The 23,870-nt window shown below is 47.9% G+C and overlaps 2 protein-coding genes, 1 long non-coding RNA gene and 1 pseudogene across 4 annotated transcripts in view; 1 reads left to right on the top strand and 3 right to left on the bottom strand.

Moving 5' to 3' along the window:
- LOC308620761 (uncharacterized protein) overlaps positions 1 to 23,870 on the bottom strand; it is a gene marked incomplete at its 3' end in the record, with an annotated part of 448,069 nt that overhangs the window by 191,056 nt on the left and 233,143 nt on the right. The gene's annotated exons all lie outside the window — the stretch shown is intronic.
- LOC308620057 (centrosomal protein of 78 kDa-like) overlaps positions 1 to 23,870 on the top strand; it is a 220,436-nt pseudogene that overhangs the window by 74,672 nt on the left and 121,894 nt on the right. The window lies entirely within an intron of this gene.
- On the bottom strand, positions 7,279 to 8,833 carry LOC308619864. The gene is made up of 3 exons (XR_014016264.1): positions 8,606 to 8,833; positions 8,279 to 8,435; positions 7,279 to 7,826 (listed from the first exon to the last, which is right to left on the bottom strand). It is a non-coding gene; the product is annotated as an uncharacterized lncRNA (long non-coding RNA).
- Positions 16,655 to 17,777, bottom strand: LOC308619854 (BCL-6 corepressor-like). The gene is made up of 2 exons (XM_081239080.1): positions 17,490 to 17,777; positions 16,655 to 17,042 (listed from the first exon to the last, which is right to left on the bottom strand). The coding sequence occupies exons 1-2, from the start codon at positions 17,665 to 17,667 to the stop codon at positions 16,951 to 16,953; spliced, it is 270 nt and encodes an 89-aa protein (XP_081095206.1). The 5' UTR covers positions 17,668 to 17,777; the 3' UTR covers positions 16,655 to 16,950.

The raw sequence follows: 23,870 nt of genomic DNA on the forward strand, positions 1-23,870 counted from the left end.
GAGTAGAGATAAGAAAAATTGACAAGTATAATTCACTTTAGTTAGTACAGTAGCTGCTAAAAACATAAGGGAAGTGCAACACTAGAAAAGTACAGTTGAAGCTTGAACAACATGGGTTTGAACCTCGCGGGTCCACTGACACACGCATAGTTTTCAATACATAGGTACTATCGTCCTACATGATCCAAGGTTGGTTGAATCCACAGATGTGGAACCACTGACTATAAACTTATACCCAGATCTTGAACTGTGTAGGGGTCGACACCCCTAACCCCACGTTGTTCACGGGCCAACTGGATATGATGAGGAAAGTTAAACACATTAAGTTTTAAAAAACTGTCAATACCTGAACAAATTCTTTTTGTTTTGCTATGTGTTCATCAATTTAAAAAAAGTGACCACATACCAACAAGCAGATTTTTTCTTATATCCAGAACGAGCAGAGTTCTGTTGGTTTCAGGGGCCTTTAGTAAAGCCTTTGCTCCTTCACTGGTGAGGCCGCACTGCTGCAGGTCAAGTGCTTTCGATGAAAGACAAAAGGTCACTTGCTAACTCTACAGATTTAACATATAGACAACTCTCATTTTCTCACGTGTGGAAGAGTCCTGCACAAGACAAGTCATGGCAGGTTTGTAATTTTGGGTATGGAAAAAAACAGAAACATATACGCACACACATAATGCATAATCCAATTTAAAAACCTCTTCTTGGATGTGCAGTGATAACCCTGGCTTTAGTACCAATAAATCATACAACGTATTTTACAATTACAGAACTGAAAAATAACTGTATATAACCTATGAGCAAAAAGCATCACAAAATGAATCTCAGTTCATAATTAGCAAGGGCGGCAGGGGCATGTAAACCTCACAAGCAAAACCTGGTGGAGCTCAGAAATGCACTGCATTCTTTTGATCATGATCTTCAGCTCCAAATCACACTTGAAACTAGTTCAAAGGGGAAAACAAAATAGAAGAAATGTAATAACTGTTAGTTTTAGAGGAAAAAAAGACAAATCTAAGAGGATACAAATAATAAAAACTTTCAACAATGTGTGAATAGAGAATACATACTAAAAACCTATCATGAAAGTAGGATGGTCAAGAACCCTCGCAGTAAAAGGTCAGACAAAACCCAGAAAAACTGATCATGAATTCTAGTAGTTCTGGGGCTGAACAACCTACTCATTTAAACCAAAGGGATCATCACTAAAGCACAGGTATTAAAAAATATTACATGAAAGGAAACTATCATGAGTCTTATGTTTAAGTGTTGTGTGGACCATCACATTAAAATAACTGGAGTCTTTCAACACCCCCATGACACATAGAAATAGCAAGTCAGACATACGGATCTGACAGGATATGATACAACCCTTACAAACTCTCACTACAGAAGAATGGACACAGGGTATAATTAACCAAATAGCCAAATTAATACAAACAGCCAGTAAACCTCACCAGTCAATCAAATGAATACAAAATAAAACAAAATGTGGTTATTGTCCTATCAGATGAAGCCAAGATTCTGTAAGAAAAGCCTTTAAATAATGTCTATACCCTTTGGATCCAACAACTCTCGTTCTAAGAATTTAACCAAAAGAAATAGTCAGAGATATAGGTAAGGATATATATCAGAGTACTCTTTGTAACTGAAAAACTGGACAAAGCTTATATACAAGAATGGATAAGGTATGTGCACTGTGGCATATTCATATAATGGAATACTGAACAATCACAAAAAATGATGTAGGAGATGCAAATTTACTGATTTGCTAAAATGCTCATACTAAATTAATTGAAAAAAGTTATAAAATTTGGAGTAATCCCACTTGCATAGAAAATGGACAGGTACTCATTTTTGTAGTTTCACATTTTTTTACAAGTGCTACAGGCCAGTGTTTGTGAGAGGCAGGCTTCCCATCTACTGTTGGGGTGGACTACAAATTGGCATAGCCTTTCTGGGTGGTAATTTGGCCATGTGTATCAAATGTCTTAAAAATAGGTCACACTTAGTCATTCCACTTGTAGTACCTTATTCTACAGAAGTAATCCCGATGGACACAGAGATGTATATACAACGTATTCACATTGTTTCTGACAGGGAAAAGCAAACAAACTGTCTAAATAGAATTGCAAAGAATTGATTAAACTATGGGACATCAATACGACGCAATACTACATGATACATCTTTAAGTGAAAAAAGCAGGAATGTGAAATAGCAAGTATACTACAATTCTATTTTTGGAATCCCTAAGTGTACATATATATTTGTAGAAGAAAAAAAGACTGAAAGTATATACGCCAAAATGAACAGTGATTATATCTGGGTATTAAAATTATAGGTTCTCTTGTAACTCTGTATTTTCTGTAAAGGATATATGCAACTCTTAGAGAAAATTGAAAAGCAAAATAAAAGCTATCAGTAAAATGAGGCTTTAAAACATCCTATCACAATAGTATCATGCCAAAAGCTAAGCATATTTCATATTAAAAATTCAATATTTTCAATTTTAGAATTTCCCTCTAAGCCATAAATCCTCACTAAGAGATTCTGCCAAAGCACTTGCACCCAGGTCACCAATGAGCGGGTTGCAGTTCAGAGTGATGCGCCTCAAACCAGCCATGCAGTCAAGATCACGTCTCCTGGAATGAAGACTCTCAGCCCAGGTTTCTTCATGCCTTCTGGTAGTCGGATACTTCAAAGATTTAATGGGATGAAATTAAGATGCTTGAATAAGGAAACAGGGTGTGCCTGAGTATGGCTTATTCTGTCAGAGAGTTACACACACACACAGATCAAGCATATATGCCAGGAGCATCAACCTGAGAAATTCAACAGTCACTTCTGGTTTACGAGTCCAGTGACCCAGATTCTGCTCGGTCAGTGATTGGATTCTAGCCACTGCATTTCCTGTTTCTGAACACTTATGCAAAGTTGGACAACTCAATTACAGTCTATGAATTATTTTCCTTATCTTCTAAGTCAGGGAATTGGTTCTAAATTCTACCTTTGCTGAGGCCCTATATTTCATCATCCTGTCCTCCAATGGCCTCCAAACACCTGACTGGGCAAACCATAAAAAAACTTTCTAATATGCATCTTATTTATTAACACATTATATACACAAAGTTCCATACATATAATTTATGTACATGATAAACTACACAGATTTTTAAAAATAATACAAAGGTAAAAATGTTCTAATATTTTCTTTTCCTAACTCCTAAGGCATTATTTTATTTTACTTATTTTTTTATAAAGATTTATTTATTTATTTGCTTGTTTGTTTGTTTGGCTGTGCCGGGTCTTTAGTTGCAGCATGCCGGATCTTTTAGTTGTGGCATGTGGGCTCTTAGTTATGGCAGGCACGTGGGATCTAGTTCCTTGAGCAGGGATCGAACCCAAGCCCCCTACATTGGGAGCACATAGTGTTAACTGCTGGACCGCCAGGGAAGTCTCAAGCATTATTTAAAAAACTATATTTACAAAATGTATCTCACATGCTACCTAGGGTGTGCACACAAGCTTTAGAGGCCTGGACTATGCAGAGCCAGTTTGATGTGCCTTGGGAAAATAATGGTTTGACATTTAAGCAAAAGTACTGTCTTGAAGATATTCAATTCTTTATATTCATAAAGTAAATTTTGGTAACAGGGAACACTGACTGTCAATGAAAAAAGTCTTATTACATTCCTGAAAATGTAAAAGACTCAAAGTGCCTTTGTTACTCTATAAGGAAAATCATTAGTGTCATTTTTCTATTAACAATAACTTATTAAAGCTCCAAGCAGAAACAACAGCAATCACTTACACAGCGCTTAGTATGTGCCAGGCACTATTTATACAAATAAGTGCATTTAAACCTCATAATGAGGCATAGAGGTTAAGTGATTTGCCCATGGTCACTAGCTATGAAATGGGAGAAAGGGAATTTGAACCTAGGCCATTTGGCTTCCGCACCCAAGTTCCTGACTGTTTTCTACCTCAGGGGTCAATGGACTTGCCCTGTATAAGCTCAAAGAAGTTTTCAATTTTTAAAATCTAAATTTAAACATTTCCAGATTTGTGGGCTATACAGTTTCTGTTGCAACTACTCGGCCCCACTGGTGTAGGGTGAAAGGAGCCATAACTACCACGTAAACAATGGGTGCGACTATGTTCCAGAAAAACTTCCTTTACAAAGCCAGGCGACGGGCTGGATCTGGCCCACCAGCCAGAGTTTACCTATCCCTGATCTGCACCATCAAACTATTAAAAAGCCTTCATGTCAAATTATTAACTAACTTTAGGCCTAAATACAGTCATTATAACCACTGTAAAGTTGTTAAGGCATTATTTTAAAAACTGTATTTACAAATTGCTGATGTAGTGACTTTTATTAGTTTAAAAACTACAACAGCTAATAAACACTTGATTCATTTAAGTCTTGAAGACTAGAATGGCATAGTTTCTTCACAGTATTACAATAAATGTTTTCAGTAAAAAAATACATAAAAGTATTATTAGGTATTATATATTAAATCTCTTATTTCTAAAATTAAGTGGACTATCTTTCCTAAATGGTAGAATCCCAAACTGAAAACTGGTCATATTCTTTCAGCAAAATGAAAGCTGCGCTCACATGTATCAAAAGGCAAAAATTAGGGCTTCCCTGGTGGCGCAGTGGTTGAGAGTCCGCCTGCCAATGCAGGGGACATGGGTTCGTGCCCCGGTCCGGGAAGATCCCACATGCCGCGGAGCGGCTAGGTCCGTGAGCCATGGCCGCTGAGCCTGCGCGTCCAGAGCCTGTGCTCCGCAACGGGAGAGGCCACAACAGTACCACACACACACACAAAAAAAGACAAAAATTAACTGCCCTCTGTATCAATATATTAATGTGTTTCAATCACATATGTTTTCATGAAAGTTTAAACATAAAATCACCTTTAAGATCTAGGCCATGTGATCTGCTCCATGCCATGTCAGAATACACCCCGTGACGTTTACTTAACTTGTCTTAAGTGTGATAGAATTCTTTATACCTTGACAAATAACTAAAAGGAAAAAAAAAAACCCACACACACAAAAGATGAAGAGCCTATACATTTGTCAATCTTGACTTATTTGCTTTTCTTGAGTCAGTTGGAGGTTTATAGCCACATTCTCAAAATCATTAACTACAATCTTCCCAAACAGGTAATTGACGAACAGATGCATTCTAAAACTTGTCAGTAACAAAGTGCTATTCCACTTTACAGCAACAGTTTAATTCTATTTAGATACTAAAACTGAATACACTGAATACTGCAAACTTTATTCCCAACCACTCAGCAAAGTACTACATACCTTTTCAGATATAGGAAAAAAAAGAAAAAAAAGAAAAAGCATACGATTCTTCCTATGTTCATTTCCAAAGATACATCCCAATCTTAATGATCAATCAGCGATTTAAATGTCAACTGTAAACCCAGTATACTGCTGCTATGCAGTGTACTAGAGCAATAGAAGAGAGAGGACCTCAAACCCTCTGTTCCCTCAAATTCAAAGGCAGGCTTCCTGACCCCTCCAGACCACTACTGGACACAGGGAAGGCACACTAATGTTTCAGGACCCCAACCAACAGTCACCTGCTTTGTGATTACTTCCATGACACACCCTCACCAACACCAGAGTTTGCTGCTCCTACGGGACGTTACATGTATTTACTATTTTAACACATACCACAGTGCATCATAATTATGATTGCAGATAGATGTTCTAACAATTGAAAGAGAATGATGACTTTTTTGCTCTTTACATCTTGCTATTTCCCTTCCCATAATAATTCTTGAAGCGAAACCATAAAATATAGACAAACACAAAAAACAGAAAATATACAAAACGTGTGCTTTGCACCTTAACACAAACTTAAGTAAAATTAGTTCTGACAGTATCCAGCATGACAAACTTCCATGGTACAAATGAGAATGGACCAAGGTTTGAGCAGGTACAGGAGACAATCCAGGCATGAACAACACCAAGGAAAGGTAGACAGGAAGTAACATGGTGTGTAGGAAATCACGAGACCAGTCTGATGGGAAGAGACTTAAACAAGACTGAAACTCACTTCCTAAACCTCCATCTCCAATTGGACAATTCGCAGGACACAGGTGCACCAAAGTGGCCAATTTATTCAATCCCTTTAATATGGAGGAAGAGTTTAAAATTTTACTGGTTTAATTTGCCCCCAAAGCAACTCTCAACAGTTATGGCCTCTGTCATCGGAGCTTTGTATGAAATTAAGTCAAAGTGTGGAGCTCCTTTGCCTTTTTTTTTTTCTCCTTAAAAAAGAAAAGAAACAATTGTTCCGAGTAAAAACAAACATATTCCAAAGCATGTGTACATTGAAAAGTAAAGAAACTTTATTAACAACTTCATAAAAACTGACTTAAAATTTTAAAAAGAAAAAAACATGTTTCAAAGTCCTTCCGACTGGAGTCGTGTCTCATCGTGTCCTTTCTTTACAGAAATAGTCGTATTATGACACATATGCACAAGGATTAACACCATGACACACTGTACACGGCGGGCCCCGGCGAGCTCACCAGGCATCGTCTGAGTCCAGGTCTCTGGGGAGGATCCACTCCACGGATGAGCCCAGCAGAGTCTGAAGCTCGTTCGTGAACTCCACCACATCTAAGAGCTCCTTACATTCCGGATTAAAGGACTCCAGGTCTTTGGGGCAACAGAATAAGAGACTTGCTGACACTTGCCGGTAGAACTCGGCCTCTGCGATGGTGACAATTTCCACATTTGGAAAATTGCAGCGGAATATGCAGGAGGACATTTGCAGTTTCTTGAGCAGGTCTGAGAGCAACAGCCAGTTACGAGGCCTACACCAGAGAAAGGACAGTGGTTTGAGTTTCCGGCAAAATGAGAGGCGCTCCCAACTATGAACTACCCGTCTCCTGGCGGTGAAAGGGCCTGCTACTTCCACTTTGATTACCCCACCCCCACCCCACTTCTCACTGTCCTTAGAAGATCTACTACTTTTTTTTTTTTTAATTTTATTTATTTATTTATTTTTGGCTGCATTGGGCCTGTTGCTGTGCACGGGCTTTCTCTAGTTGTGGCTCGCGGGCTCTAGAGCGCAGGCTCATTAGCTGTGGCGCACGGGCTTAGTTGCTCCGTGGCATGTGGGATCTTCCCGGACCAGGGCTCGAACCTGTGTCCCCTGAACTGGCAGGCGGATTCTTAACCACTGTGCCACCAGGGAAGCCCGGAAGATCTACTTCTAGCGGGGTAACTCTGGACTCATGTGCATGTGTTAAGAGACCACCTAGGGCAGATCAGCCAACTTAGACAAAAGCAGGAGCAGCGCCCCTGAACCAGCCTCGTTGCAGGCCACCCCAGTGCTGCCTTGGCTCTGGCCACAACTCAGGTCACCCCTCTCCAAGTAAGTGCACCCCGTTCTAGTCACTGGGGAAAACCAGTCTGTATGCCAACCCAAGGGAGATGGCAAACACCTCTTTGACCTCTCCTCTCCTCTGGCCCTCACGGAGAGAGCATGAGAAACACTCGAGGTCACCTGGCTTTCCTTGCCTTTCCCACACCTCCAACCCGCCCCTCAATGCTGCCGGGAGTGAGGCTTTTTCGAGAAGGGAGGTGGTACAATCCTTCCTGATACCCTGCCACGCTTTATCATCTCTATCCCGAATACAATGTCACCACAAAGGCAGACACGGTCCCAGCCTCAGAGTCCAAGGAGGATGCTACTCCTTAAGCACCGGGGTCAACACACAGCAGAGCAAGGTTTCCTGATGTGTTCACTCCGAAGGGTTGGTCATGGGGCACAGTGGCCCGACTGTGGGGACAAGACTCGATCTAAGCAAATCTGAAGACACATAAGATCCCAGGTGCCACATACGGCTTTCTCTAATCTTATACGAGAAGAGGGTACACATCAGTATTGTCCCGTGGACCTCACGCGCCTTGGAAGGCCCCTATGGTAGCCGTTTGGGGAGGATCCCTTCCCCAAGAGTTTAGTGACTGAAACTGTGCAATTGCAGTCGCTGACTCCCGTGTCCTTTGGGCTCTAGGGGTGTGTTCCAATGAGGGCAGTTGGCTGGGGAGGCCTCCCATCCCCCAAACTTTTCTGGAAAAGTTCCACTGCATTATGTGAGGTCGGTGGACACTTGGTGAGGAATTCACTCACCCCCCAACCCATCCACCCTCATCTGCTGAAGGGGATTTCTAACTCCTGCCACCCCACAGAGCAGCTGGGCTGGCTCTCGACCACACGCTGGCCACGCTCACCCCTGAGCGACGGACACCTGGACGTTATAACACGGCAAAACGGGGTCTTCGGAAAATTCAGATTCCAATAGGTCACCATAGGCCTCGTTGCTGTCATCCTGGTCCTCCGGTCCTGGGGGATTTGCTAAAACATCGTAACCACTTTCATCATCTGGTTCTAACCGGGGGGGCAAACAAGAGAGAGGTCAGTAAGCTGGAGCAAGATTCCAGCTGTTCTCCAAAAAGGACCCTGGAAAAATTCTTTCCCAAGCAAGCCCTGCTCACAGCACCACCCCCACCCCTACCCCCACCCCCACAAGCCCAACTGAAACGAACAAGGCTGCTCACCACACACAGAGCTGCCAGAGAACTCCGAAGAGCAACCGGGGTTACCGTCGTCAGGAGCCTGCAGGTTATTTCAACAGTGTGGAGAGAGAGGGGGAGAGAGAGAGAGAGAGAGAAACAAGATAACGCCTGCTGGTAAGAGGCAAATGCTGCTGGAGTTCGGGAACATCTCACGCTGGGGCTGGTGTCACCTCCTGACAAGTCCCACTGCACACGCCTCCAGGTATCTGACTGAAACCTCCCCACGCGTCCACCCGCCTTCCTGAGGGACTGCCTGCCTCACCGCCCCAGCCTGCCAAACAAAAGCTAGCCTGGCTAGCCAAGAGTTTTCCAGCCCCCCACCTCGCAAAACTCAAAGTATGTATCTCTTCTTTGACAGACTAACGTTGGGCCGCTTTTCCCAGTAAAGGGTCACTTAGAGTAAACGGGGGGGTGGGGGTAGGGGGAACCCAGGTGAAAGGCTGTGAAGTCACCGTCTAGATGCTTGAACAAGACCGTGTCTTGACCTCTGCCGTACCTGTTAAGAACTTCTCCAGAAGTTCGCTGTGGTTCACTTTCTTGATGGTTCTACCTGAGTACGTAGCCAGGGTAGGAACAGCACCGTAGGAGAGGAGCAAGCGGACAATTTCGAGATGATCATTCTTGACAGCATCGTGGAGAGGCCTAGGAGAGGTGCGGGGGATTACACCCGTGCACGTGACGCTTGCTTCTAAGGACACGGGGCAAAATCGAGCGTGTGCGGCCAAGCCTCGTAGGCGCGCTATTTCACCGAGGAGGTGAGTGTACGGTCGCTGCGACAAATTACTCTGTTATTTCAACACATAACCCTTTACGGGACAGGTGAAGGGACCATCTCAGGCCTAATTCTTCAATGCAAATCTCTCTTAATGCATGGCCCAAGGAGGAACTCAGGCCACGATGAAAACGTTTCCAATGAACTTAAATAGTGACAGACTGTAAGAAGGTAACGTACGGAGGGGTGGGGGGAAGAATCCCAGCATCACGGAAGCAGATACGACAAGCCATTGTTATACCATTACAAACAAAACCCAAAAAGTGCAGTTTGTCAAAGAAACTGGGGGCAAAGTGGAACCTCTCTTGAAACCAACTTGGAGATGAGTGATCAACCCTCTCGCCCAGAAGCAGTCGACAGGCAGGGCGAGTTCTCAGGAGGATACAGAGTCCTCCTGCCCGTGTCCGCTGGGGTCAGGAACACTGTCCGCAGTCCCATCCAGAAAGGATGCTATTTGGAAACCATGAGCCACCAAATACCTTACGGTTTTGCTAATGTTATGACCGTCAGGAAAGCCCCAGTGCCCTGCCTCGTGGTGGCATCCCAGGTACAACCAGGAAGATGCTTGGGCTGACTCAGACCTGGGCCTCTGGCCAATAAACCGAGGTCAAGGACAGAGTGGGGGCCAGGCCCGGGGATGTGGGTGGACACGGCAGGTCCTATCAAGCCAGTTGCCACTGGACCTGTCTGTACTCCTGCAACTTTCAACTCACATATATGTTCAAGAGTGAGATTCAACAGATGCTGGTGGAGAGTCCAGGGTCTTAAAAGAGAACACCCCTGATTATTCATGCAGGCTCAACATTTTCAGGGACCTCTGTCCATAAGAGTGTCACAGAGTTTTAAAGTTCTATGTAAATTTGCCAGAAAGATCTGTCCGATTCCATTCTAGAGGACTCCACCATCAGTGTGCTTACATGGCACTCACTCTCCATCTTTCCTTCTGGGGTTCCCCGCACACCCTGAGAACCACTGCCTATGCCCCAGCAGGGCCAGGCCAAGAGCAAGACCGCCACTGACCCGGTTCCATCCTGGGCACTGCAGTTGACATCGGCGCCATATTCAAGGAGGTGTCGTACGATGTTGAGCCAACCTCTTGCACAAGCCTCGTGCAGGGACAGTAACCCGCGTTGTCGCGGTGGTTCACATCACAAATCTTGTTCTCCAGGCAGTACAAGACCGCTTCCTACGGGGAGAGGAGAGGAGAGGAGAGGAGATACCATCAGACAACCATACAGTGAAACTTGTAAGGGTGACCTCCCCATAGCTTGGCGGTGCCCACTTTCAAAGGCATACATCCTTGGGGCCAAAAGCCCACCATGGCGCGGGCAGGCGGCAGGCACCCTGGTGGTGGGCAAGAGTGCGTGAGAAGGGCTTGGAGATGCAGACAGTGTTGTCTAAGGCTCTGCTGCACCAGTGGCCTGGCCATGGGCAAGTTACCCTTGAACTTCTCCAAGCTTCCACAGGGCTGCTGAGAGGACGCATTCGGATAGCAATGAAAGCCCTCAGCCCAGGGGCCGACGTGACCAGTACAGAAGTGTCACAGCTGCTAACATCTTAGATGACACATTGCCAAGCACAGACCATTCTCACTTGATGGGTCTGTTCAGTCAGTGGCAGTGGACGATAACACAAGTTTAGATAAAAGTATGGATGACCAACACTTAAAGAGAGCTTAAATCAGCCAGAGAACATTCCCCAGCTTAGAGAAGCAGGGACACACAGGTCAGCTACATCCTCGCGCCCCCTGTTAAGACCCCAAATCAGAACCTGGGCCTCAGATGCTCTTGTCTGTACGTTAAGTAGAGTTAAAGAGAAGCTCTCTCCCTCCATCCTCGAGGAATGACACAAAATGCCTCCAATAACCCCACCCTCTATTTTGCCTCACTCCACCCTCTCGGGGCAGAATCAGTCTAATATTCTCATATTTACTCAAGTTAATGACAGGAACCTGATACACCACAGGCTGCAACCTCCACATTTCAAGAATCAAATAAAACATTCACCCCCGCCCCCGGAGATGTTCTGTGTCAACACTGTGCATTAGAATCACTGTTATTAACCTTATTTCTTTGGCTTGTTAAAATATTAATATGAACCACTCCCAGTAAGCAGAGCAGGAACTTATTCAATGTTTTATTACCTTAAGAAAGTTTTCAGACACATCGAAAGCATTTGCCACCAGAAAACACATTATACTGTTTATACTGGGTAAGTCGTGCCCAGCAGAGAGCCGTCAGGTTCTGAGAGCTGGGAGTAGGCAGAACGTGCATGTGGCCCAACACATGGTCTGCTGGGTAAGGGGGGATGGGATGGGGTCAGAACAGGCCTCCTTGTGACATCTCTCAGGTAACTCATCTGTTAAACCTAAAACGGGGGTCATTCTAGCCGCCCAGAAGTGCGAGATGGGTTCTGTAAAACCTTTTATGCCCTTTGGAGGACACGCCAATCAAAGGTGACCACTCACTTGGGAGCGAACTAGAATGTTCCATTTGCTTACCACGTGAACCTAATGGGGCATGCTGGTAAACCTGGCCATCGGTGCCCTGTTACTTCAGGTCACTGCAGCAGCTCCCTTCCAAAACAAGAGGAGGAAGAGAAAAGGCACGCCCACGAATGCGTTTCTCCGTTTACATCCCAACCTGCCAGAAAGCCCACAATCCTCTGGGCTCCCAGGCCACCTGCCCCGAGCCCTGGTATCCAGGATACCGCATGAAGCTGCTGCTCTTTTAGCAGGCCCTCACTAGCCAGACTTGAGTGGACGGCTGCAAGCTAATGAGTTGTGTGCCCCAGCCACGGAGAGGCCCTGTCACGTGGCTCTGGGATCAGCTCTGAACGCCACCAACTGCTGTGCACACATCAATTTACTCAACCCAGGGTTTATTTGCTGTGACAATCATGGCCTTCACCTGGAAACCTTCATCACTACTAGGGCAGATTCAAGGGTACCTAGAAATGAAAGGCCGTCCAAGCTGGTGGGTAAGTCAACTCTCTTCTCCTGGAAGATGGCAGCAAAGGCAGCAGTAGCCCCACGGCCAGGTCAGACTTTTTGCCACGGGCTGTCCTAACTCAACCACGTTGATCCCACTGTTTACACAGTGCTTCTCATTTCCCCAGATGAGGACGTCTTCTGTCACCCACAGGAACCCAGGAGATAGCAGGAAAGGAAGGTAGTACTATCCTCATTCAACACTTGGAAACTGAGGCCCAGAGATATTAAACCCCAAGTTCAATTAACATGAAGTACTAGACCTAAAACTCAGGTCTTTGGTACCTGGTCAGCTGGGAAGATTCAAAAGGCCCAAGAGGGCCCCAGTTAGAGGGATGCAATCCAGCTGTGACGAGCACCCCACAGGCCTTCTCTGTTGGGGGTCAAGTGGGCTAACTACACTCTCCTAGCTAAGAGGGTGATGGCCTCTAAATGGATGGCAACCGTCGCCACCAGCACTTTCTCTAACTGAAAGGTGAAGAGGCGGGGCGAGTCTGTCGACGCAACACATTCCTTGGTTTATTTTCTCCACTAGAAATAAACGGGAGTGTCTGAAGGGCAGCCCAGCCATTCCAGAGCAAAGTCAAACTGCTTTTGTCGGACAGCTCTCTGTTCAGCGGCTATAAGCCGAATGCCATTACCCGCAAAATGTAACCATAAAGGCCATAAGCCCGACGTTGTGAGTTAATTAAATGCCTCATTAACTTTTTAAAAAACATGACTTATTCAATTCATAGGAAATTTAACCATCACCGCTAAAGGCACAAGCATGTGGTTGCACACGGGCGTTTCAGCCTAAGAAATAGAAGCCTTTTTCCCAGGAGGGAAAGGTTTGAGGTCTTTGGCCACGCAAGTGATCTATTTAACGCGGATCTGAAGCCAGAGTGTGTTTCTAAACTTCCAGAACCAGATTATCATGACATAAAGCTCAGACAGCCGTTATACTGCACATGGTATCTTTGGCTAAGCAGAAGAAAATAACCAAGAATGCTGAAGACAAAACTTCAGGAAAACCCTCCCAAACCACACCCTTATCTGCTTAAGCAAACTGTCCTTCAATTTGAAAAGGTTGAAGCTGCCACATCTCCCAACTGGGCCTTCATCCCAACATTTAAAATTCTGCCCAGAGAAATCCCAGAAAGTTGGATTCAAAGTTGAAAGCGTTCATCTACTTGTCACAATGTTCAGCATCAACACTGGTGATCTGTGGAATCTACATATTGAAATTTACATTTGAAGAAAAAAACAAATCCGACCGTAAACATTCCCAAGGCTTCCTGTGCAATCAAAGGCCAGGTAGCCTAAAAAAGGATGGATCAAGTGCCCCTTGGTCCAGGCCTCAGAGCCACCAAACCAAAATGGAAACTGTCTTAGAGGACCAACAAGGGTCTTTTGACGTCTCTGGTCCCAAAGGGAGGCTGCTGGAAATGATGCCAAGTTCACAGGTGGGGCTCGGAGCCCCGCCCCTCCACGGCGGGTGCAGCAGCACCCCGCCCCCCCATCTCCAGCATTTGCTGGAAGCGGGAGTCTACTTTCTCAACCCTAACCCAAAAGTTGGGGTTAGGGGTCTCCCCCCCACCTCCAGCGTTTGCTGCAAGCAAGGAGACTATTTTCTCAACCACGGGGGGTCTAGCTTAACACTATGTGCAACATCTGCTCTGTCCTCCTAGGCGCCCGCTCTCAGCTCTTGGGAAACCAACTGGGTGCTCCTTGGACTTCACCTGCAAGTAACTGCGCTAATTACCAGAAAGTGCTCTCTAGCTAATGGAGAGGTCTCCAAGAGACGTGTAGATAGAAACAACAGCACATTCAACCCACAACAACAACAAAAAACACCCCCAAACTAAGCATAGCCCTAGTGCTTCCAACTTCCCACCCACAGTCATGCCTTAGGGCCAAGGCAGGCACACTTCCAAGGGCTCACGGCACTATGGACCGGGGTGGGGGGACACGACGGGAGACGGGGGACAGGGGCACAGAGCTGGCTGAGGGTGTGGGCGCCAGGGCTCCGGGCCAGCCTGGGTCCTGCCACCCCAGTGCTCAGCCACACCTCCACGCTCAGCCTGCTGCACCGCGTTTTACTGTCACCATTCAACTCCCAGAGGGCTGATGCCAGCACAGAAAAATGCCTTTGCCCTGTGGGCTATTACATCACAATAGCTACTGACAAGTATGGTGGGGGAACTGCACAGGGCAGAGAGAGTCATCTGTCTCACAGAGGTTTTGAACTGTCAAAAGGGCAATTCCAGTGTGAGCCAGTCTTGCTGAGGAGCGTGGTGGGCTGTGGAGCACTGCTGGATTGCTACCTGTACGGGTATCAGCTAACCCCTCTGAGGCTCAGTTTCCTCATCCGAGAGTGGGCTAGTACGCGTTACTCCCAAGTGAAGATGTTAACAGGGTGAAAGGAGTTACTACAGATCACACGGGCTTAGGCAGATATCAGCTATCTTTCTATGTTGCTCTAGCAATAGAGGCCATCACTGTCATCAGCCGTGCTGGGTTGGGATACAGCAGTGTGGACAGGGAGTTTTGTGCAAGGCTCAACCCCTGCTCCCCGCCCATCAGCCCTCGGCTCCCGTGCCCTCTCAGAAAGAGACTGCTCAGGTCTGCCCCACTCCCACCCCTACTCTGCACAGACACTTCCCACCCGCTACCCCACAGGGGCATCACTCTGCCCCAAACAGCACAAGTTAGTAGAGCTAATAACTACTCTCCTACTCTCCTTCTTGCTATTCAGAATCCAAAAGGGCTCATTAAAATTCCCCTGGTCGCCAAGCCCTGGGTTAGGTCAGATTTTATATCAGAGATAAGTGAGCCGGTCGGGCCGAAGCAGCCTGCCTGCCTGAACGGGAACGGAACATCAGAGAGGCCTGCCTTTCTTTTCACACCACGACTGAACAAGCCACCAAACAGCCCGCAGTGTGAGCGGGGCCAACGCAAACACCCTGCTGGAACACCCAGCCCAGCCCGCCACGTGGAGGGGGCTGGGCTCTGAGACCCGCCCCCCATCCCCAGCCAGTGTGTCCCCCACCCAAGGAGCAGCAGCCAGCGGATCCTGATCCGGGGCACCCACAAGGATGCTCACCTCGTAGCCAAGCCGGGAGGCCTGCTGTAGGAGGGTCTCACCCGCGTTCATATTGACAATAAGTCTCCGCGCTTCCGGTGGCATCGGGCGGGACTGGGTGGTCTCTGGAGGGGAGCTTGAGCATGTCAGCTGCGAGGCCTGGGAAGCTGGTAACAATTGCTGCAAACGGTCCAAGGGCTTCTGGTCCTGCTTGGCCGGCGAAAGATCATAGTCAGAACTGGGCTCAGGCCGCTTTCAAAATCTCCGGACGGTCACCTATCACGAAACCAGGCAGCGCACACATTTCAGGCTGTCCTTCCTCCACCCGGCTGGTTCGCCTCCTCCCTGAGTTACAAACCTGAGTGGAGGAAAGCACTTTTCCTCCTCTCTGTCTGGGGGAGGCGGGGCGCGAGGAAGGGGTTGCATTTTTACTAGCTGGAAACTTCACCACCACCCAGGAGACACGTCCCCTAGGAAGGGGCAGGGACGTTTTGGGGGGAGGGGTTCAGGAAAAGGAAAGCTTTGTCCCCAGAAGCAGAGAAGCAGGCAGGCGGGATGTGCCTGCACGGGCCCGGGGGGCGGAGGAGAGCCAGGGGCAAGAGGTACCTTGCCATCCGCATTGTCCACCTAGGAGTCCCCTGGCAGCGGCAAGCCCCGCCTGGGCTCCTGAGGGATCAAAGGCTTGGTTTTGCACGGTCGCTTCCCGGATGGTTTCTCGCTGTTGTCGGTGTATTGCTGCGGCAGGGGCGAAGGCTGCCGATCCATTTCTTCGTCCATGCACAGCACATCTGTCAGGGGGAGAAGCAGCGGGCGTTACACAGTTGTAGCCGGTGAGGAAAGAAAAGCCCATTGTTAGCACTGATCGTTGGAGCAGCTTCAGTTTTTAAAGATATACCAATTGTTTTCAAAGCACTAATATTTTAATTATCCCACATTCAACCAGCAAATAGGCTAACCCACGAAACGCCAAATGGCAAGTCGCTTCAAAGGGCCGCAAGAGAGGGCAGAAGCCAGCCCTTCGTGCGCTCCCGGCCCCACCCGTGGGGGGCCTGGGTGCTCGGGACAGGGCGACTGGGGACAGCCTGAGGCTGGAATGAGGGCACTGACAAGCGCCCGGGGTCACCCAAGACTTCCCTTCCTGCCCAGCCGCGGGCTGGGTGATGAGGAGCAGCCCAGGAAGTCGAGCTCCCGCCTCACTGTCCATTCCATAAGGAAGTGTGCAGGCTGAAAGGACCTCAGGAAGAAAACTCCCCGCTCGCCACACGCTACTCTTGTCAACTTGGATGGCGCTCAGGTCCCCTCCAGGGCCGTTTCCCACAGAGGGCGGGTGATCCACCCTCCAGGAGCGCCCCCCGCCCCGTGCGTACCTTGTTCATTGTCACTGCATTTAAGGGACTCCTCCAACCAGCTGCTGTTGCTTTTGGCCTCTGCCCTTTTCCTGCCAGGTTTCTCTTCGGAGATGCTATTGCCCTGGGGGGTGACCGCAGGCTGAACCGCCTGGGTCACTTCCTTCCTGCCCTGCCGGCCAGGTTTGCTCTCTGCTCCCGACGTCCTCTAAGGTGCAGCAAGCGGCGCTGCTTTCTGGGATGGAGCCCTGTTAATTCAATGCACACCTCAGGTTGGTCAGCTCACTATAATGTGGCTCTTCTAAGCGGTTAGAGGAACTGTTTGTCATTTCCCTCTCAGGCCAGTCAGCTAATGGAGAAATAACTACAAATTAATGAAGAAGCCCCCCAGGGCGGGGGGGGGGAACAAACTGTCTTACACATCACTAACAGGGGTGGGGGAGGGGAGGGGTGTGGTCACTGTGTTGGCTGGAACTTGTCACCAAGTCTCGGGAGGGGGCCTATTTGCCTTTGGCCACCTTTGGGCTCCAGCCCCGCCACCTGGCTTTGGGGGGGTGGGGGGTGGGATGGGGTTGGGGGGTGGGGAGGTGTGAGTGGCTCCCCCCAGGGATCCAGGGTGGGACTGGAACTTTCCACTGCTCCGCTCCAGGACTTCCGTAGGGTGCCCTGCAGGCCCGAAGCCAAACCGAGCTCACCTTTGGAGACCCGTCTCCGCTTGGCTTTCAGCAGAGAGTCCTCCGGGAGCACAGTGGTCTCAGTGTGGTTCCTATCGCCAGAGACCTTGCGCTTTCTGTTCAGCCGGAGGGTGGGGCTGCGTGACGCGTCCGGGGCCGCCTGGTCGGCGGGGGACTCTCTGGGGGGCTCCGTGTCCATGTCCTCAGGAAGATCACTGTCTTCTGGGGCTTCGAAGGGGTCAGGTTTGCTTCCATCAAAACACTCCCCTAGGGGAGGGGAGACAACCCGGAAAGGAGGGAACAAAGGTCACCAGGAGCAGGCAGGACCCCCACGCCCAAGGCAATCTGCTACCAACAGACCACCCCCCTTTGGAGACCAGGGGCCTCACACGCCGGAAGCACAAAACCCTCAGAAAGACGTCCCAAAGGAAGGACAGCTGAACACAACCAGCAAAGAAAGCAGAAAATGAGGCGCGTAGCCCACTCACAATCCATCCTTCAAGGGTCAAGGTGAGGCATCTACACCATCCGTCTATAGGCATGTGAGATCACTCCCTAACTGCTTAACTCTCCAAGGTGGCTTACTTTTAAAGGGGGGGTGAGTGACCTCACAGTAAGATCCAACCAATCAGGGCAGAGCTACAAGGGGGGGTGAGTGACCTCACAGTAAGATCCAACCAATCAGGGCAGAGCTACAAATGACTATGGAAACAGCTGCTAGTCAACAAAAAAGGCTGATGTCATCAAGAGACCAAATAGCCCCCAACTGCCATCTACACAGACATAGCACCAATGTTCACTTGGGTCAGCAGGGGCGAGGGTGAAGAAAAAGGGTAGGGAAAGAATGGTGGGAGGCTGGGAAGCTGGGGAGACCAAGGCAAGAGGAGCCTGGCAAAGGGAAAGGAAAGGCTTCCTGGTGCACACACAAGGGTCAAGGGCAATTTCAAAGAACTCAACCAGATTGCTACAAGTCCGTCTGTCCTCTTTCCACACCCGTGGGGGGAAAAGCATTTCACTGCCATCGAGGGGCTGCTCCTATTTCCTGTCTAGGAAGAAGGCCCTCAGTGACACCAGTCACCCACCTGGCACGTCTCCACGCCTTCCTTCCCAGGCAACAAGCATCTAAGGACATTTCAAAGACAAGACTCCAACCCCCTTCATGGGGGGTGGGGGGGTGGCGGGCAGGGCTGAACTGCTCACACCCCAGCTCCGCCTGTGTTGCTCCTGCCCCCCTGCTCAATCTAGCATCCACTTGGGGCTTTTCCTCCAATCACCCCAGCCTAACAACACTCCTCACTTTTGCTCTAGCCAAAGAAACAGTTCAACTGCTTTGCTAGTCACATTGTTTCTAACACACAAATAATTCCATAATGATCACTGTGCTGTTAAAGAGTTCCCCGAAGATGACCCTGTGTCCATCACCGGCCGGGGGTGGGTGTGGGTGTATGAGTTTGGTATTTCATTAACACCTGAGCTAAGCTCCCACAGCCCATTTTTCTAGATGAAATCATGGACACACCCCTCACATGCTGCTCACATTCCTCCTCCTCTCCCTAGACCACTTCAAGTATCACTCCCACTTCTGCCCAGCCGGCTGGTCCCCTGATCAGCCTCTCTTGGGGGGCATTCCCAGCATTTAATGGCAGCCAGTTGTGGGGATGAACCTCACCCTGGCCTGGGCTAGCCTGACCTGTGTTCTCAATGGTGGAACACACTTAGCTTTTCTCCAAGGGTATCCCAAGGTGGGAGAGATCCCCATCTACTCTTGCCGGAATGGTGGAATCACCCCAACCGCGAGGGTCTCCTGTCATGGCAGCAGGAGAAACCCCAAACTCCTGGCCTGTGCTTACGGGTGATGCAGCCCAGGCTACCGCAGGCCCGGTGAAGACGGCGTGCTGCAACTCTCACTCGGGCTGCTCTGTGACCCTCTTAAACACTCGGGCAGGAATGGCGCCGCTTTACAACTCGGCCCCCTTCACTTGTAAAGTGGGAATGTTACTGCTAGCCTCCCTCCAGGGTGGGCTTCATAATCACGGGCCGGGCTCAGCACAGAGAAAGGCTGGAAAAATCCCTTTAACCAAAAGATGCCAAGACTTTCAGACCAGCCTGAATCTCAGGCCTGAAATGTAGGAAATTTTAAGAGGTGAGCCCTGCTGGTTACACCATTGGACTTCTCTGGTCCAATCAGCCTTCCCTAAAAGCTCCGTGGGAGGGGATCCATGGAGGGATGGAAGGGCTACCTTAAGAACCCCCATGTCCAAGTTGAAAGTTTCTTTTTCCAAACTAGGTCCATCCACCCTTCCCCCAACCCCAGAGCCTTTTAGGGCAAAGATCTCAATTCCCCTCAGCTAAGGCCCCCCAAGACCTTACGCTAGTGTGACCTTACCCAGGCCAGTAATAACCCTGAAGGACGCCCACCCCGACTGCCCAAGATACCCATGGCCACCAGCTATGGGGTAGAGGCTCCGTGTCACTTGGAGCTTCTCAAAGACTGTTCTAACCACGACCCACAGGAGGGTGACCCTTGAGGGCAAAGGAGATGGGGAGATAAATAGATACACGGGGATCCTAACCATCAGGCTTTGCCATCATTGCTACTTTTGGCCCTTCTAAAAGTGGGAAGCCATGTGCCCTTGGTAACCCAGTCTAAGCAAGATGTGCACGTGGTCCCTGCAGCATGGTCCTATGACTCACAGCACATATATCCCAAATTCATTATGGTTGTACCAATAGCATCACCTCACAGAAGCATCACCACAGCAACATTTACAAGTCACTGTGGCAACAAAGCACCCTCACCACTGTTGAGCCATGCCCAGTGAGGCCTAAACAAGGTGAGGGTTCTGAGTCGCTGCAAGGCTCCCCAGGATTAAAATCCCCTTCTCTGTAGCTTAAGTATAATAGCACCTCCAGTCAGGGCTAACCTTGTTCAAAGTTACACCCGCTACAGAAGGAGTGCAGGGGATCTCTGTTCCAAAGTAGTTTACAAACATGCAGGTGCTCAGCTGGGAGAGTTCCCTGAGCAAAGAAGTTTCATGAAGCCCCTTGACTGAGGCTTCCTCCAGCTCCTGGCCAGGCACTGCCACTGAGCAGGTCCTAGGCCTGTCCCAGCCAAGTGGTTGGCAAGGGAGATGGTTACTCCAAGTTTGAGAAGGAAGGGACCAATGCCTCCTTGCCCCGCCCCATCTTCAAATGCCACTGAGGGTTCCTAGTGATGAACTTCCAAGTCTGAGGAACCTCCAAACTCATTTGGTGAACTTCCAAAATAAAAATTTCACTCAGCCACCCATGTGATCATAAAGAATAAATGAGTATCTCAGCCACTGTGTTTTCAAGTTAATTTCTTTTTTAAACAAGCCCCTAGCAACAAGATGCACCCGCACCAGGACAACCAGGGCCGCGCAAACAGCACCCACCACCTTGGAAGCTCCTGGGCCCTCCATGGGTAGGGGCTGCCTCAGAGGGGGGAAGGCATCTTGAAGGCATCCTGGACCCTCTCTGTGACCCCTGCCCGCCCCAAATCCCCGCCCCAGCTCCCATGTGCTCACAGCTCGGCTCTCGGCCACACCGACACCCATGAGAAGGACCTGAGCCCATATCAGCTCAAGACATGATGGCCCAAGAACAAGAAGGCCCGTTCATATCCAGCTGAATGGAATGAACACCTGCTGGGCCTTGGACGTGGAGGCCGCAGTAAGAACAGTGGCCCCTTCAGGTGACTCTCCAATGAAAGGAATCAGGGCTCCTCAGAGAAATGACTGATTCTAGGACTGGGGCAGGAAATACACAAAATGAGCCTGGAGCACCTTGTGGTACCAGAAAGTCAGGAAGTGTTAAACACACACACAAACATGCATGCTAAACACATATACACACAGATACACAGACACACACAAACTCACACACCCCAAAGGGAGTATGTCAAAGGAGCACAGGCGCCAAAAGCAAAAGCTCCCAATGGCCAAAGCTGGAACAATTCAAACAACAAAATAAAGTAGTATTGGATTATAACCCAAAGGATAAAATAGGTATCCACGAGTCTATACTGATATAAATAAATATCAATAATTGAATAAATTAATATTTGAGGGGAAATAGACAACGCTGCGTGGAAGAATTCCAAATACTTTATGTACATACTCTGTCCTCAAGGAGGTGGATCATAACTCTCCACTCTTTGGGTTTGTGCTTCACATAGTGACTTCCTTCCAACAAGTGTAGTGTGGAAGGGGTGGAGGAGTGACTTTTCAGTGGAGAAATCTGAGACACGACCTCAGCCAGGTTATCAAGGTCAACATCAACAGTCAAATCATGTTGATAGCATGTACCCTTGATAAGATGTTATAAAAAAGGCACTTTATCTGGTTGTCCTCCCAATAAACCATAATCCCAGTCTTACCATGAGAAAAGCATTGGACAGTTTACATTAGTGAGGTATGCTACAAAACACTTGATCACTGCTCCTCAAAACCGTCAAGGTTGGGGCTTCCCTGGTGGCGCAGTGGTTGAGAGTCCACCTGCCAATGCAGGGGACACGGGTTCGAGCACTGGCCTGGGAAGATCCCACATGCCAGGCAGCAACTAAGCCCGTGAGCCACAACTACTGAGCCCATGTGCTGCAACTATGGAGGCCCAGGCGCCTACAGCCCATGCTCCACAGCGAGAGAGGCCACTTCAATCAGAGGCCGGTGCACTGCAACGAAGAGTAACCCCCGCTCTCCGCAACTAGAGAAAGCCCGCGCGCAGCAACGAACACCCAACACAGCCAAAAATAAATAAATAAATAAATAAATAAATAAATAAATAAATAAATAAATAAATAAAAAACTGTCAAGGTTATCAAAAACAAGAAAAGCCTGAGAAACTACCACAGCCCAGAGGAGCCTAAGGGGGCTTGATAACTAAATGTAATGTGGTGTCCTGGATGGAAGCCTGAAATGGAATTAAGGACACTAGGCAAAAGCCAAGGGAATCTGAATAAAGTACAGACTCTGGTTAATATTATTGTATTAATATTGGCTCATTAATTGTAAAAAAGGTACCACACTAGTGTACGGTGTCAATAATAGAGGAAATTGGGAATGAGATATATAAGAACTCTGTATTATCCCCTTAATTTTTCTGTATATCTAAAACCATTCTAAAATAGATATAGTCTATTAGATAAAACAAAAAAGGTAATGATGATTTGATTGTGACATCAGAGTAGTGATACTTTGAGATATCTATAAAACTGCCTTAGGAAATTGTCTGTGATATCTGCTGGGGATATAGTCACAGGTACTCCTAATATTATTGTGGTTTGTTGTCTGCATTTAGATTTAAAGGACATGCTAAATACTAAATTGCAGTTAGAGGTTAGTGAAATTAAAGATGTAATATTCCCATCCAGATTCCACATACACTTTGATACATATTAAGAATCCCCTGCTCTTTGGTGAGGTCTAATTTTATGAAAGTGAAACACAGAGAGATGAATTAGGTTGTTCCAGCTTTTAAAAAGCCCGCATTCTAGGGTCAAGAATTCTTACTGAGCCTTGTTGAAACTGTTTGCTACACTACCTCCTAATTTTGGAACTGCTAAACAGAGAGTTGGGAAGGCTTCCTAGAGTAAAAGTACTGCCTTGGCCTTGTGCAATTATACTGTTTAGGTTGCTGGACAAATCCAAGGATAAAACTGGCCTGGACCTAGTGATGGGCAATTCCAAAAGCAAGCTGAATGTGAGAAGTTCACTCACAGAGAACCCTAGTGTCAAAGAGCCTCTCTACTTGGGAATGGCTCAACACTGGGAAAATAAACCCTGGTTCAGCTGTAAAGAGAGCACATCCTTGGCCTTTTTTCCCCCTTAAATCCGGAAACTGATGATCTGGTCAGCTTAGGAGAGGGACGGAGGGAAGGAGGGAGGGAGGAAGATGAGAGAGAGAGAGAAACCTGTTAAGAGCTGGTGCCAATTTAAAGAGAGAAGGAAAGGGCTTATTATATACGTATATGCTAATATGATTCTTAAAGCCAATTCTGATCAATCCTTCGGGAAAGAAAGAGATGCAGCCATCTGTTAATGTGGCTTCAGCTTCTTTGTTTTCAAATGTTACAGCTGTCACCAGACCAGCCATTCCACTTGGGGCGAGGCCAGGGGGTTAGAGGGGGAACATCTGTCCACTAAGGACACCACTAAACAGCAACAAAATCTTGGGGCGACCCCTCTCTCTTTCCTCGAGTGCTTTCGCTAGCCGGTCCTACTTCCCCACTCCTTTGGGAGTTTCCTGTTTCATTACGTAGGCAAGAGGGCGAGAGGTCCCAGCTTTCCTAATTGTGAGTGGTTTGGCTGGGTGTGTACGTGCGAGTAACTGTGTGTGTGTAAGGGGGGAAGTGGAGCTCGCTACAAGGGGCTTAGAAAAACT

The sequence above is a fragment of the Mesoplodon bidens genome (assembly GCF_964165515.1).
Source record: "Mesoplodon bidens genome assembly, chromosome: 7".
Lineage (NCBI taxonomy): Eukaryota > Metazoa > Chordata > Mammalia > Artiodactyla > Ziphiidae > Mesoplodon > Mesoplodon bidens.